We start from the raw sequence: 14,945 nt of genomic DNA, 5'->3' as shown, positions 1-14,945 counted from the left end.
CAATTGGTGAAGCTGGGCTTAGAACCTAGGTCCTTCTGACCCCCGATCCCGAGCTCTATCCACCAGGCCATGCTGTCTTTATATTGGACAGTCTGGTTTTTAGGTGCCCTCTTCCCTGTCTGGTATCGATATGGAACAGTGTGGTCAAATGTTCATTTTGACCATTTTTCACAATCAGTCAATCCATCAATCGTCACCATCATCAATGGTATTTATTGAACACTTACTATGTTCAGGGCACCTTACTAAGCGTTTGGGAGAGTATGACACCACTGTGTCAACCCTGATTATCTTGTATCTACCCCAAGCGTTTAGACACTTCTCAGGATGGCACCTGGAGAGTTTCCAGGACTCTACCTGTCTTGGCTAAGGGTGGGCGAGTCAAGCGGAGGCCTATCCTTCCATTCCTAGCTTGGGCAGTGGCGAGCGAGTGGAAGGCCATCTGCTGCAAGTCAAAACTCACCTGTGCTGGGCAACAGCGGCATGGGAGAGAGTCAAGGGTGGAGACTCAGGTTTAACGCGCGAAAGGAGGCAACGCTAAACCGCTTCCGGATTTTTACCAAGAAAACTTTCTGGATTCACTACCAGAGCAATTGCAGATGGAAGAGGGGTGTTCTGGGACAGATGTGTCCATGAAGTAGCTGTGGGTCGGAGATGACTCCACAGCGTAAGACAAGACCCCAGTGCTTAGTAGAGTGCCTGGCACATAGCAAGCACTTTACAAATACCACTAAAAAAAAAGAAGAGCTTACGAGGTGACTGTAGTGTTTATGGACAGCTTAAACTGGGCATGGAAGAATCCTGCTGTGCTGTATCTATTCTATCTATGTGAGGGGTAACCAACTTCAGTGCAAAACCCAGGAACAAAGTAGGCTGGTGAGTACAAAATCAGAAACCGAGAAGAAAGAGAATGCGCGGCGGGACTGGTGAAGCCCAATCACCAAAGGTGACTGGGCGGTAACGAACAATGGCAGGAAAATCCAACGCAGCACGGCGTAGTGGTAGAGCGCTGGCCTGGAAGTAAGAAGGCTGTGGGTTCTAATCCCGTCTCTACCACTTGTCTGCTGTGTGACCTCTGGCAAGTCACTTCACTTACCTGTGATTCGGCTACCTCATCTGTAAAATGGGGATTGGGTCTGTGAGCCCCACATGGGACAGGGACTGTGTCCAATCCCATTTGCTTATACCCACCTCAGTGCTTAGTACAGTTGCCTGGCATGTAGAAAGTGCTTAATGTATATCACAGTTATTATTATTCGAAAAGCATGAAAAACAGGTATTATAATGCAGGTGGCCGTACTAATCAAAACTGGAAATTTATGATTTTCATTTTCCCAACCTTCTAAAGAGAGAATTGCGTGCATAACTGTTATCTAAGTAAAACTAGCATAACTAAGTATAACTAAGTGATCCACCTTTATTCTGCTCAGATCCAGAGCTTCGAGGAGGAAACTGGGATCTCTCCTGACTTCTTTTCAGGGGCTGCAGGTAACATCCCCCCTCTCATAATTCCATTTCTCTGGTTGGCTTGTTCCTCTCAGAGGAACGTTTCCCACAGATGCCATCCTGGGTGAGGAGACTCCTCAGGGCTGCATCCCGCAGAGTTCAGGAGGATGGACCGTGAGGAGGTGTGTGTAGTTGTCTCTGTGTGTGTGCCTACAACCTCGTGTACTGTTTGACGTCTGCGACGCGTATCTGCCTCTGTGTGATCGTCTGCTTCCGTTCGTGTATATGCACCTGTGGTTGAGATATTTGTCAGCTGCATGTTTCTGTGAGTCCTTGGGTGTGAAGCTGTGTGGCCCTACTGCAGAGAGCATGAGCCTGGGAGTAAGGGGCTTGGATTCTAATCGCACCTCAGCCACTAGCCTGTTGTGTGACCTTGGCCAAGTCATTTAACTTCTCTGTGCCGCAGTTTCCTCATCCGTGAAATGGAGATTAAGTACCTGTTCTCCCTCCCCTTTAGACCGTGAGCCCCATGAGCAACAGAGACTATGTCTGTCCCGATTCTCTTGCGTCTACCTCAGCGCTTAATGCGATACTTGGCTCAGAGTGAAACACTTCGCAAATACCACAATCCTCATTATTAGTGCTTAACTAAGAGTGATGTCCCAAGGAGAGAGAGATGTTCAGAAGCTGGAAGCTATCCTTCACAGAGAATGGCTGATCTTTCCTCAGAGATCAATGAGGCAGGAATGAGTCCAATGGGCTCCCCCCTCTCCAAGAGAGCAGTCTTGGAGTTGGAGACTGGAAGGAGAACTCAATCAGTGGGGTTCCAGCATATGGGGGAGTATCCAAGAGCAGGACTGGACTGAGAATGGGACTGAACCCAATTATTTTCCTGAAAGGAAAGATCCAAGAAGGATTAATTGCCTAAGCATTATTATTAATAATAATAATGATAATAATAATAACATTTGATAAGCACTTACTATATGCCAAGGGCAGGGGTAGATGCAAGGTAATAAAGTTGGACACAGTCTCTGTCCTACATGGGGCTCACACTTTTATCCCTCTCACACTCTTAGAGAAGCAGCATAATGTAGTGGCTGGGCATGGGCCTGGGAGTCAAAGGGCATGGGTTCTAATTCCGGCTCTGCCACTTGTCTACTGTGGGACCTTGGGCAAGTCCCTTTACTTCTCTGTGCCTCAGTCACCTCATCTGTAAAAGGTGGATTGAGACTGTGAGCCCCACGTGGGACAGGGACTGGGTCCAACCCAATTTGCTTGTAACCACCCAGTTGCTTAGTACAGTGCCTGGCATATAGCATTTAACAAATACCATTTAACAAATACCATTTTTACAAATGAGGTAACAGAGGCACAAAGAATAGTAATAATAATGATAATAATAATTATGGTACTTGTTAAGCCCTTACTATATACCAAGCACTGTTCTAAGCACTGAGGTTAGATACACGTTATTCAGGTTGGACATAGCCCCTGTCCCATATGGAGCTCACAGTTTCAATCCCTATTTTACAGATGAGGTAACTGAGACCCAGAGAAGTTAGGTGACTTGCCTAAAGTCACACAGCAGACACATGGCCGAGCTGAGATCAGAGCCCAGGATCTTCTGACTCCCAGCTTCGTGCTCCATCCACTAGGCCAAACTGCTTCTCACTAATCCACGCTGACGACAATCTTTCCAAGTCCACGTGAGGGTCTCATTTTGGTCATTTCTGGGCAAAAGTTGTGTGCTAATAATTCCAGATTCCTGCTAGGGTATAGAGAGCACCCCGCCCTCAAAATCCCACCGCCGTGCTGGGCTTTAAAAGATCAGAAGGTGAGTGGCTTTCCATCGGACCGCTGCCTGTGACAGGCCGTTATGCTCCGACTCGCCTAGGGCTTACTGACCGTTCCGACGGGACTTGCACGGTCCTTTCCCCTCAGAATGGGAGAGGAGACAAACGTATCAAACTGTAAAACGGCAGGGCCGGAGCCTGGGGGTTGGGGGGAAAATATCTCGAGAGCGATTCGCTCTCAGCTGGACCTCTTGGAGCCTACTTGCTCTGGAAAATGCAACAAGGCACAGTTGGTCCAGGGATTTTTGCTGTTCTGGTTCTTGGCAGGCAGGCAGATGACTGCAGGAGGGGTCTGGAAATGAAACTACTCTCTCAGTTGCTCAAAATACACATCTCCTTTCTCTTCAAATATTTCAAGCAGAAAATCCTGACTGTCAGGCACTCAATCAACTCTCTCACTTCAATAATAATAATAATAATAATAATAATAATGATGAAAGTATTTGTTAAGTGGATCCGCTGGGGTGGATACTAACAAGGTGAGGTGGACACAGCCCCTGTGCTATGAAGGGCTTGCAATTTCAATCTCCATTTTACAGATGAGGTAACTGAGGTACAGAGAAAAGAAGTGACTTGTCCAAGGTCACACAGCAGACAAGTGGCGGATCTGGGATTAGAACCCATGACCTGCTGACTCCCAGGCCCGTGCTGTAGTCAATACGCCAGCGTGGCTCAGTGGAAAGAGCACAGGCTTTGGAGTCAGAGGCCATGGGTTCAAATCCCAGCTCAGCCAGATGCCAGCTGTGTGACTTTGGGCAAGTCACTTCTCGGTACCTCAGTTACCTCATCTGTAAATGGGGATTAAGACTGTGAGCCCCACGTGGGACAACCTGATTCCCCTGTGTCTGCCCCAGCTCTTAGAACAGTGCTCGGCACATAGTAAGCGCTTAACAAATACCAACATTATTATTATTATTATTATGTTCTTTGTATTTACCCACTCTCTTCTCTCACTACCACCCCAGCTCACACTCTCCATTCCCTTCAATCCAACCTATTCACCGTGCCTCATTTTTGCCACTCCTCCTGTATCCTCTGGACTGTGAGGTCATTTTTGGCAGGGAACATGTGTGCTAACTTTGCTTTATTGTACTCTCCCAAGTGCTTAGTACAATGCTAATGCACAAAGAAAGCACTTGATAAATGCCATTGATTAATCAATTTATTGTGTCCTCTTCCTAGAATTCCATCCCCATTCAAATCCATCAGAGCACTGCCCTCCCTAACTTCAAAGCCCTTCTGAAATCTCATTCCATTCAGGAAGCTTTCCCTAATTGTCATCATCAATGATAATTTTTGGAGCACTTATTATGTTTAGAGCACTGTACTAAGCGCTTGGGATAGTACAAAGCAACAGAGTTGGTAGACTCGTTCCCCACCCACAACCAGTTTACAGCGTAGAGGGGGAGACACCCATTGATAGAAAAATAATTTAGGATATATAATTTAAATCATATTAATTCCTAGCCCCTCCATTTATATCCTCTAATCAGTCAATCAATCAGTGGCATTTATTGAGCGCTTACTATGAAGTTCGGAGCACTGTACTAAGTGCTTGAGAGAGTGAAATATAAAAGAATCAACATTTCTGCACTACCTAAGTCTTTAAAATACTGACATTTAAGCGCTGATTCCTTTGTGCCTATTTCTATGTGTTATATACTCTGTTATCCTTTCAATCAATTAATCAATCAATCATATTTATTGAACACTTACTCCGTGCGAAGTGCAGTGCTAAGCTCTAGGGAAAGCGCAGTATAACAGGGCTGGTAGACGTGTTCCCAGCGCACACCAATTACTAATCTATTCCTGAGTTAGGAATACATAATCCACTTTCCTTCTGCCTCCTACTAGTAATTTATTTTAGTGACCGTCTCTCCTGCTGGATTTTAAGCTCCTTGAGGACAGGGATCATATCTATTCATTTTCTTCTACACTCCCTTGTGCTTAGCACAGAGCACAGAGCTCGGCTCTGAGAAGCAGCGTGGCTCAGTGGAAAGAGCACGGGCTTTGGAGTCAGGGCTCATGAGTTCGAATCCCGGCTCTGCCACTTGTCGGCTGTGTGACCCTGGGCAAGTCACTTAACTTCTCCGTGCCTCAGTTCCCTCATCTGTAAAATGGGGATTAAGACTGTGAGCCCCACGTGGGACAACCTGATTCCCCTATGTCTACCCCAGCGCTTAGAACAGTGCTCGGCACATAGTAAGCGCTTAACAAATACCAACATTATTATTATTATTATTATTAGCTCGGCCCACAGTAGGTGCTCGATAAATACTGTTGATTTCTAAGGCTAGACCATCCAGATATTCAGGACCCTGGCTTTTCTTTCCTGATTCCTTTAGGCCATTTCTCTGGACATCTGATAGGGGAAGAGAGATATTAAAAATTCCTCTGAGCTTTTTGGAGGAATTCCTGGATTTTCCATTTCACAGACCGTCTTCTTTGACAGGAAGAAAAGACTTTAGCATTTCCAAAGCCGTCTTCCCCGATGCTTCACGGTCTTGGAATATGTTGCCAGTCACACTGGGAATTAACAAATGCCAGCGTTTGGGGCCTAGTCTGTGCCTCGTGAACCTAAATGGGCATTGTCACCAAGAGGAAAAATTTCTGAGAGGCTCAGCATTCCTCCGCATCCCATGAAACTCCAATGGGATAGCATCCTTGCATCCCCTCCTCCGTAGAGCTCTTTTCCAGATGGTATTGATTTATATAAATATCTGTCTCCTCCTCTAGATGTGGGCAGGGGATGTGCCCACCAACTCTGTTGTACTGCACTCTCCCAAGCGTTTAGTACAGCTCTCTGCACACAGTAAACACTCAATAATTACCAATGATTGATTGCTACATCCCTTTTATTCCTCATCTTTGCACGGACTTATAGACCAAAGCTCTGCCTGCTTTTGCTACAGGACTTGCCCCCAGAGACTGCGTCAAAGAGAGATCTGGGATCCAGACTTCTGTCCCTCTGGGAGCTAAGGAATGCCACAGTATTCCCGGTTATTCCACTTGCACGGAACAGAGAGGATTGCCCGGATGACTCGGCCAAGGAGGGGGAAACTGTAGACGTTCATTTTGTTTTACCAAAGCAATTATGTGGCGACTTCCCAGTTCTCCCCCGGGCCACTCATTGAGGCTTGATCCTGGATTGCATCCACGGAGGGGTTTTTTGCTCCGCCCTGGTCCTAGGCTGGCCAATTGTTGCCCCTATCTGAATAGCAGATGGAGAACGGGTAGGCCGGGGAAGGTGTGTCCACCCAACCGATTGGCTGGGGGGCTGGCGGGAGAGAGCTTATTTCTAAAAGTAGCCAAAGCCAAAGCAGTCTGGTCTCTCCATCTTACCCCATCATCTTCTCCCCTCTCCCCTTGAGAGGCAGGGCTCTGGCAGACCTTCCTTGGATTCCGCCTTAGCTCTCTGCTCGAAAGCGGGCCCGCCTCCTTGCCAGGATATGAGGACTTAATTTTAAAAGCCATCCTCAGACCTCAGATAGACCCGAATGGCTCATATTTTCCAACTCCGCTTTTCAGTGATTCCAATTTTTTTATTAGGCAATTTTATCATTGTTATAAATAAGTAATTGTACTGGGGAGGAGGGATAATCCTTATTTAATTAAATTCATCTATACTCCCAGACTGCCAGCATCAAGGCATATGTGAGACTAATACCCACAGCCTGCCTGGGAACATGGGCAATTAAAAATTCACTCCACAGTAGCGCTGGCAGTTTAGTGTTGCTTTTGGCATTTACAAATTCTTTTATTTTGTGACTTTTTTTTTCTTACCATACACATATGCTGGAGCAGATGTTGCTTATTTGTTGTTTATTCAAATCTGTGGGGTCTGGCAGCCAGCTCCATTGTTTGGTAATGAGGCTTTAGTCACCGTCCTGTAGTAGGGCCCCGACTCGGTGACTAGCTGGTCGGCCGCTAGAGGAAGCCCCGTGGGTCAGAGAAGGGATTGGAGCATCCTCTACGGTGCCACCGTCCCAGGAATCCCTCACCTCCTCTGATCCCATCCCTCTCGGACCCATATCCTATGGCTCCAAAGAGGATGGGAAGACCATGGCCTGGCTGGACAGGGAGCGGGTTGGACTAGGCCTTAGAGCCACCATGCCAACTCGGAGACATTAGCCTTCTGGTTCACCAAGCCCTCGAACACCCGGGAGGCAATCAATCAGGGCCGTAACCATCTCCATCTGGCTCATTATGACATGGAAACTCGCTATTAACGCCTCCGTGATTCATCCCGTCTCGACTGGTGCGGCCTGGGATCCGGCCTGGGATCCTCCCTCTACACAGCAGCTGGGAAACCCTCTAGCTTCCCCACACGCCGAGTTAGCACGTTGGCTCCCGTGACTCTCTGCCAAGCAATTCTTTTAATTATCACACCTTCCTTCCCCCTCCCCTCCCACGCCGCAGACATCTTGGCATAGGGCGGGGAAGTTCTGCAGCATGGCATCAGTATTTTTCTTAATTGACCGCGTGCGTTCCAATAGTGAGGGTCCCGTGATTATCTGTTGCAAAATGAAGGGAGGTAGCAGGGAGAGTTCACCTTCCCACCCCAGTGCGATGATCCTCGGGTTCTGAGTTCTGAACCCAAAACTATGCTCTGGACCAGCGCTCCTTCCGAAGAACCGGGGCAGGGGGGTTGGATGTTGGGGTTCGATTTCCGGGAGGATGTCCGAAATGAGGAGATGGGCCCCGGGAGCTGGGGATGTGATGCTGAGGTCCTGCTTCCTAGAGGGGGATTGATGCATTGTGGGTCGATGATGCCCATTGCCAAAGGGGGATGTTCCCAGTAGGCAAGGTTGGAATCATTTAGAGTTGCCTCAAACCACCCCAGTCAGCCAGAATTCTATTGGCTTCTTTTCTCCACGCTGGCATGACCCATTACCCAAACTGGCAGCCCCACGTGGGACGAGGACTGTGTCCAACTTGATAACCTTGTACCAGCTCCAGGACTTAGAATAGTGCTTGGCATACAGAAAGTGCCTAACTAATAATATTATTATTATCGGTCAATCGGTTGTATTTTTTGAGCCCTTACTGTGTGCAGAGGACTGTACTAAGTGCTTGGGAAATCATTATTTTTATTATTGATGTTATCATTATTGGATTGTCTCTACTTGTTGCCGAATTGCACTTTCCAAGCACTTAGTACGGTGCTCTGCACACAGTAAGCGCCCAATAAATACTACTGAATGAATGAATTATTGTCATCACTGTCGTGTATCGACATCAGGTTGGGGGATTAGGTTGATTATTTTGGGGAGTTGGGGATAACTTCCCTTTCCTAATCTGTTCCCTACTTTCTTTTGACTAGCAAGCAGTTATGCATTTCTCGGGGAGAGTATTAAGTCCCTAGGGACACCATTACTAGTGACCAAGTTTAAGGAATCTAAAAGCTGAGAGATCATAAGCTCTTCAAGGGCAGGGGTCAGGCCTGATACTTCTATTATCTTAATAATAAGAATCATGATAATTATGGTATTTTTAAGGGCTTACTATGTGTCAGGCACCGTACTAAGCCCTGGGGTGGATACAAGCAAATCAGGTTGGACACAGTCCCTATCCCACATGGGACTCACATCTCAATCCCCATTTTACAGATGAGGGAACTGAGGCACAGAGAAGTGAGGTGACTTGGCCAAGGTCACACAGCAGACAAGTGCAGGAACCGGGACTTGAGGCCGGGCCTAATATAGTTCCTTTCTCTTCCTCACAGCACAGGGTTCTTGAGATCTTGAGCCTGGTGCTTCTTTTATCATCCCTACAGCACAGGGCCCAGGCCTGGTATTTCCTTTATTTTCCAGACAGAACAGGGATTGGCTCTCATATTTCCTTTATTTTCTGGAACAAACTTATCATTTCCCTCTTAGGATAGGCAAGGTCATTAGATCATGCTAGAAATCCTTCCGCTCCGGTCAATCAGTGATATTCATTCATTCATTCGTTCATTCAGTTGTATTTATTGAGCACTTACCATGTGCAGAGCTCTATACTAAGTTCTTGGGAGAGGACAATACAATAATATACAGTGCCGTTCCCCGCCCATGAAGAGCTTACAATATAGAGTGGAGACAGACGTCAAAATGAATAAATAATTGACAGAATTGTACATAAGTGCTGTGGGGCTGGTAGGAGGAAAGAACCAAGAGAGCAAGTCAGGGGGACCCAGAAGGAGTGAGAGAAGAGGAAAGGAGGGGCTTAATCTCAGAAGACCTCGTGGAGGTGTGGCTTCAATAAGGCTTTGAAGTGGGGGAGAGACATTGTCTGGTGAATCTGAGGAGGGAGGGTGTTCAGGGCCAATGGCACGACATGAGCTAGGGGTTGGTGGCAACATAGGCGAAGTAGAGGCACAGTGGTTAGCACTAGAGGAGCAAAGTGTGAGGGCAGGGTAGTGGAAGGAGAAAGCAAAGTGAGATAAGAGGAAGAAAGGTGGTGGACTGCTTTAAAACCAATGGTGGGGAGTTTATGTTTGATGCAGAAATGGATGGGCAACCACTGGAATTTCTTGAGGAGTGGGGTGACACGTCCTGAATGTTTTTGCAGAAAAATGATCCGGGCAGCAGAGTGAAGTATGGACTGGAATGGGGAAAGGCGGGAGTCTGGGAGGTCAGCAAGGAGGCTGATGCAGTAATCCAGGCAGAATAGGATGAGTGATTGGATTAACATGGTCGCAGTTTGGATGGAGAGGAAAGAGCAGATTTTAGGTCACATGTTGTGAAAGTAGGCCCGACAGGCTTTAGTGATGGGTTGAATATCTGGTTTGAATGAGAGAGAGGAGTCAAGGAGATAGCACCAAGGTTATGGGCTTGTGAGACAGGAAAGATGGAGGTGTCGTCTACAGTGATGGGAAAAGCAGGGGGCATGTAGGGTTTAGGTGGGAAGATAAGGAGCTCTGTTTTGGGCATGTTAAGCTTAAGGTGACAGGAGGACATCATGTAGAGATGTCTTGGAGGCAGGAGGAAATGTGAGACAGCAGAGAGGGAGAGATATCAGGGCTGGAGATGTAGATTTGGATATCATCCTCACTGAGTTGGTAGTTGAAGCCATGGGAGCGAATGAGTTCTCCAGAGGAGTGGGCATAGGTGGAGAATAGAAGAGGATCCAGAACTGAACCTTGAAAGACCCCCACAGTTAGGGGATGGGAGATAGAGGAGAAACTCCCAAAGGAGACTGAGAATGAACAGGCAGAGAGATGAGAAGACCTAGGAGAGGATTATGCTAAGCGCTTGAGAGAGCACAATAGAACAGAATTAGCAGCAAGCTTCCCTGCCCACAGTGAACCTGAGAAAAAGGGTTCTGGTACCAGCCCCGGAGCAGAAAGGTTTGGATTGTTCTACCCTCTCCTGGAGACTCAGACGTGTGGAGACTGAGGCTGGCTGTTGACAAATCAATTTCCACTTTTTCAGCCAACAGGGGCTGAAATGTCCTTACGAAGGACTCGCAGATATTTAATTTGAGACGACTTATCACTTGTTACGTTGGCCGGGCCCTGCCAGAGTTGGATCTTGTCTGATCCAGTCCAAACCCTCTTTGGTTCATCTATTGCACAACCTTCTGTTGACACTTATCAAGCTGGGGAGAGGAAGCCGGCCAGAAGGAAATATGATATTTGTGGTAGCCAATTAAAACAACCAACACCTAATCTCTCCTTTACTCTCTGGGAGCCTGTGGGATCCGAGAGGTATTTCCTCTTGGAAAAGAAAAGGAGAGAAGAGGAGTTTCCATCAGTCTTATTTCTGTCTGCATGCAGAGCAAGAAGTAACAGTAAAGTAAAACCTGAATCGGTGAGGGTTGGAATACGAAGTTGATTTCTTTTCTGGAATTTTTTGGGTTGAGATATTGGCTTCCGAGTGATGGATGTCTTTCAAAAAATTGCCCTAAGTTCCCCTTCCAATCTAACCCACCCCCCCGCCCCCCGGCTACAATCAAATTATTCCCAACCACCACTGATAAGAGGTGAAATATTAGTTTTGGGAGGAAAGGGCCCTTTCCTCGATCATATTTTGTCAGCTAATGATGTCTAAACTCACTCAATTCCCCAGTTGGGTTAGTTCAATGAAGAGTTTTTCTTCACTATTTTTGTTAAGTGGTATTTGTTAAGTGTTTACTGAGGCTTTGTACTGAGCGCTGGGGTAGATAGAATGTAATCAGCTTGGACACAGTCCCTACCCCACATGCTGCTCACCATTTTAATCCCCATTTTCCAGACAAGGGAATTGAGGCCTAGAGAAGTGAAGTGATTCATCCAAGGTCACACAGCAGACGAATGGCGGAGCCGGAATTAGACCCAGGTCCTTTAGACTCCCATGCCTGTGTTATATCGACTAGGCCATGCTGCTTACAGATATATGTATGAGTGCTAAGGCGGGGAGGATGCATTACAGAAAGTAATGGGAGAAGAGGAAATGAGGGCTTAGTTGGGGGAGGTCTCTTGGAGGAATTGTTGCTGATGAGGAAACTGAGGCACAGAGAAGTAAAGAGATTTGCTTAAGGTCACCCAGCTGGCAAGTGGCTTGAGAAGCAGTGTCGCTTAATGGATAGAGCACAGGCCTGGGAGTCAGAAGGATCTGGGTTCTATTCCCAGCTCTGCCACTTGTCTACTGTGTGATCTTGAGCAAGTCTCTTCCCTTCCCTGTGCCACAGTTCCTGCAACTGGTTAATTAAGACTGTAAACCCTATGTGGGACAGGACTTTGTCCAATCCAATTACCTTGTATCTACCCCAGCGCTTAGTACGGTGCCGGGCACATAGTAAGCACTGAACAAATACCACAATTATTATTTTTTTAAGTAGCGCAGCTGAGACTAGAAACCAGGACCCACAGCCCTTATGAACATAGCTGTAATTTATTCATTTATTTATATTAATGTCCTCTCCCTTGTTATGGGCAGGGAATGTGACTGTACTCTCCCAAGAGTTTAGTACAGTGCTTTGCGCACAGTAAGCGCTCAGTAAATATGATTGAATAAATAAAAGTCCTCTGACTCCCAGGCCTGTGTTCTTTCCGCTATGCCACGCCACTCACTAGCCTACTTCCAACTACTCTCTACTTCTTCTAGGTACGACACTATAGAACTCCGAGCGTTCCATGGTTTCTCAGCTTTGGGGGTAAAACAAACCGGATGGTTTCTTATTGAGGCCGGAAAAGACTTTAAGTTGCTTTTTGGATGACTTCTTGCCCCGCTGAGGCGAGTTTCTTCCTAAGCCTCTTGAAGAACCTTGTCCTATAAGGGCTTTAAAAAGTTAAGTACTGAGGCTTTGGTATAAAATGGACCATCAAAGCCTGACTGTTCCTGAGAGCTCCATTTATATCTCTTGCTCTCTTTGCAGACGTCTATCACTTTTTAATTGTTCGCGCATCTCTACTGTAATTAGAGCAGCGCAGTGAATCTACCGCGGCTACAGAGCTAATGATAAGGTGCCCAAAGAGCCCAGGCTTTTCTTCTCGAAAAGTCCCACATATCTCAGACTGGAAAGAGACACTAGGCATTGTAGCCTGAGGATCGACCCCTCCCGCTGACAAACATCTGTCTCTGGAGTGACTCGTTGTGGGCAAAAATGTGTCTGTTTATTGTCGTAATGTACGCTCCCACGCCCTCAGTACAGCGTACGGCACACAGTAAGTTCTCAATAGTTACGATCGGATGAATGAATGGGGAGGCTGCAGCTCTTTCATGGTGTGTGGGATCTGAGGACCACTTTGGTAGAAGTAGCACGGTCTAATATTCATTTTTTAAATGATATTTGTTAAGCACTTACTTTGTACCAGGCACTGAAGCCCTGGGGTAGCTGCGGGATAATCGAGTGGACACAGTCCCTGTCCCACATGGGGTTCACAGTCTTAATCCCCATTTTCCATATGAGATATCTGAGGCACGGAGAAATTTAGCAACTTGTCCTAGACATAGACAGCTCTGGGCTTAGGGAGGGGTGAATAAAGGGAGCAAATCCCAGAGCAAAGGCAATGCATAAGGGAGAGGGAGACAGGAAATTAGGTCTTAAATGCAGAAGGCCTCCGGGAGGAGATAAGCTTTTAATCTTAAAACTGTAATATTTGTGAAGCGCTTACTATGTGCCAAGCACTATACTAAGCACTGGGGTAGATACAAGATAATCGGGCTGGACACAATCCCTGTCCCATATGGGGCTCACAGTCTTAATAATGATAAGCCACTTAATTATCTTGAAATTACCCCAGCGTTTAGAACAATGCTTGGCACATAGTAAGCGCTTAACAAATACCATCATTATTATTATACTACTACTCCTGCTGCTATTACCCCTAGTAATAAAATTGCTACTGCTACTTAACTTCTCTGGGCCTCAGTTCCCTCATCTGTAAAATGGGGATTAAGACTGTGAGCCCCACGCGGAACAACCAGATTACCTGGTACCTACCCTAGCGTTTAGAACAGTGTTTGGCACGTAGTAAGCACTTAACAAATACCATCATCATCACCATCGTATTACTATTACCACTGTTGATTCTATTTCTCTTGATGATGTTGTCTTCTTTTTGTTTTGTTCTGTTTTGCTTTGCTGTCTCCCCCGTTTAGACTGTGAGCCTGTCATCGAGCAGGGATTGTCTCTATCTGCTGCCAAATTGTACATTCCAAGCGCTTAGTACAGTGCTCTGCACATAGAAAATGCTCAATAAATACTATTGAATGAATGAATAAATACTTCTTCCAAAGTGTGTTGGTTAGGATCCCTTCATTTCTCTCTCCTCCCTTTATTTTTACACCTAAAGATGGTATTATATTCCACTGCAACTAGTATGCTGGGTTTCGCATCATAGAGCAGCTTCACAGGTTTCTTTCTCAAAACTTTTTGGTAATGAACAAGATGATTTCTTTTTTGTTGTTTGAACATACAAAGCTAGGCTTTGCCAATTTTTAAATGAACACAAGTTGGAATCCAAACTCGGAACACCGACAGAAGTTCAAGTGGTTTGGTACACTTGGCAAAAACATGTGAGTACGGAGAGGAAAACGAAATTGTCAGCTCCAAAATCTGTCACAACGCACGTAACTTCTGCTTTCTGTAAAAGTTAGGAAAAGGAAGAGCAGAACTGTAAACTCTGTGTGTCTGTGTGTTTTTCTGTTTAGCTGTTCTTCAACTTTGAAGATGAAGAAGTATGGCTACACTGTTGTTTTTCTTTGTCACAGTGACTGGCACTGCTTTCTTTTTTTCTCTATCAAACAAGCAATCAGTGGTATTTATTGAGCACTTATTTTATGCGGAGCGCTGTACTAAGGTGTGGGGGAGAGTATAGTGCAAAAGAGTTGGTAGACATGTTCCCTGCCCACAGGAAGAATGTGGTGTGGAGGCTATCTCAGTGCCCTATCTCTTGGCTCATATATGTTGTTTCTCTAGTCTTTAATAATATTTATGTGTTTTTGTGGCTTCATTCTTCATGTGTGCACCACCCATCTCCTCTCAATCAATCAATGGTATTCACTGAAAACTTACTGCAGACAGAACACTGGACTAAGCACTCTGCATTCTCTCTTTCATAAGTGAAACTTATCACAGCTTGAAATCCAATCCAACCCTTTGTTGTTGTTTTTTTCCTGTTTCATCGCATGGGACTCATAGTCTCAATCCCCATTTTACAGAGAAGTGAAGTGATCT

At 46.1% G+C, this 14,945-nt stretch overlaps 1 protein-coding gene across 3 annotated transcripts in view; it reads left to right on the top strand.

Moving 5' to 3' along the window:
* ITPRID1 (ITPR interacting domain containing 1) overlaps positions 1 to 14,945 on the top strand; it is a 55,840-nt gene that overhangs the window by 25,699 nt on the left and 15,196 nt on the right. For all 3 annotated transcript variants that reach the window (XM_029048705.2, XM_029048704.2, XM_029048702.2), the window contains exon 7: positions 1,431 to 1,488. In XM_029048705.2, the coding sequence (XP_028904538.1) occupies positions 1,431 to 1,488 (58 nt within the window). The remainder of the gene's footprint in view (positions 1 to 1,430; positions 1,489 to 14,945) is intronic.

Source organism: Ornithorhynchus anatinus, chromosome 21 (genome assembly GCF_004115215.2).
Source record: "Ornithorhynchus anatinus isolate Pmale09 chromosome 21, mOrnAna1.pri.v4, whole genome shotgun sequence".
Classification (NCBI taxonomy): Eukaryota; Metazoa; Chordata; class Mammalia; order Monotremata; family Ornithorhynchidae; genus Ornithorhynchus; species Ornithorhynchus anatinus.
Note: the sequence above shows the minus strand (reverse complement) of the source record. Positions and strands in the feature narration are given on the sequence as shown.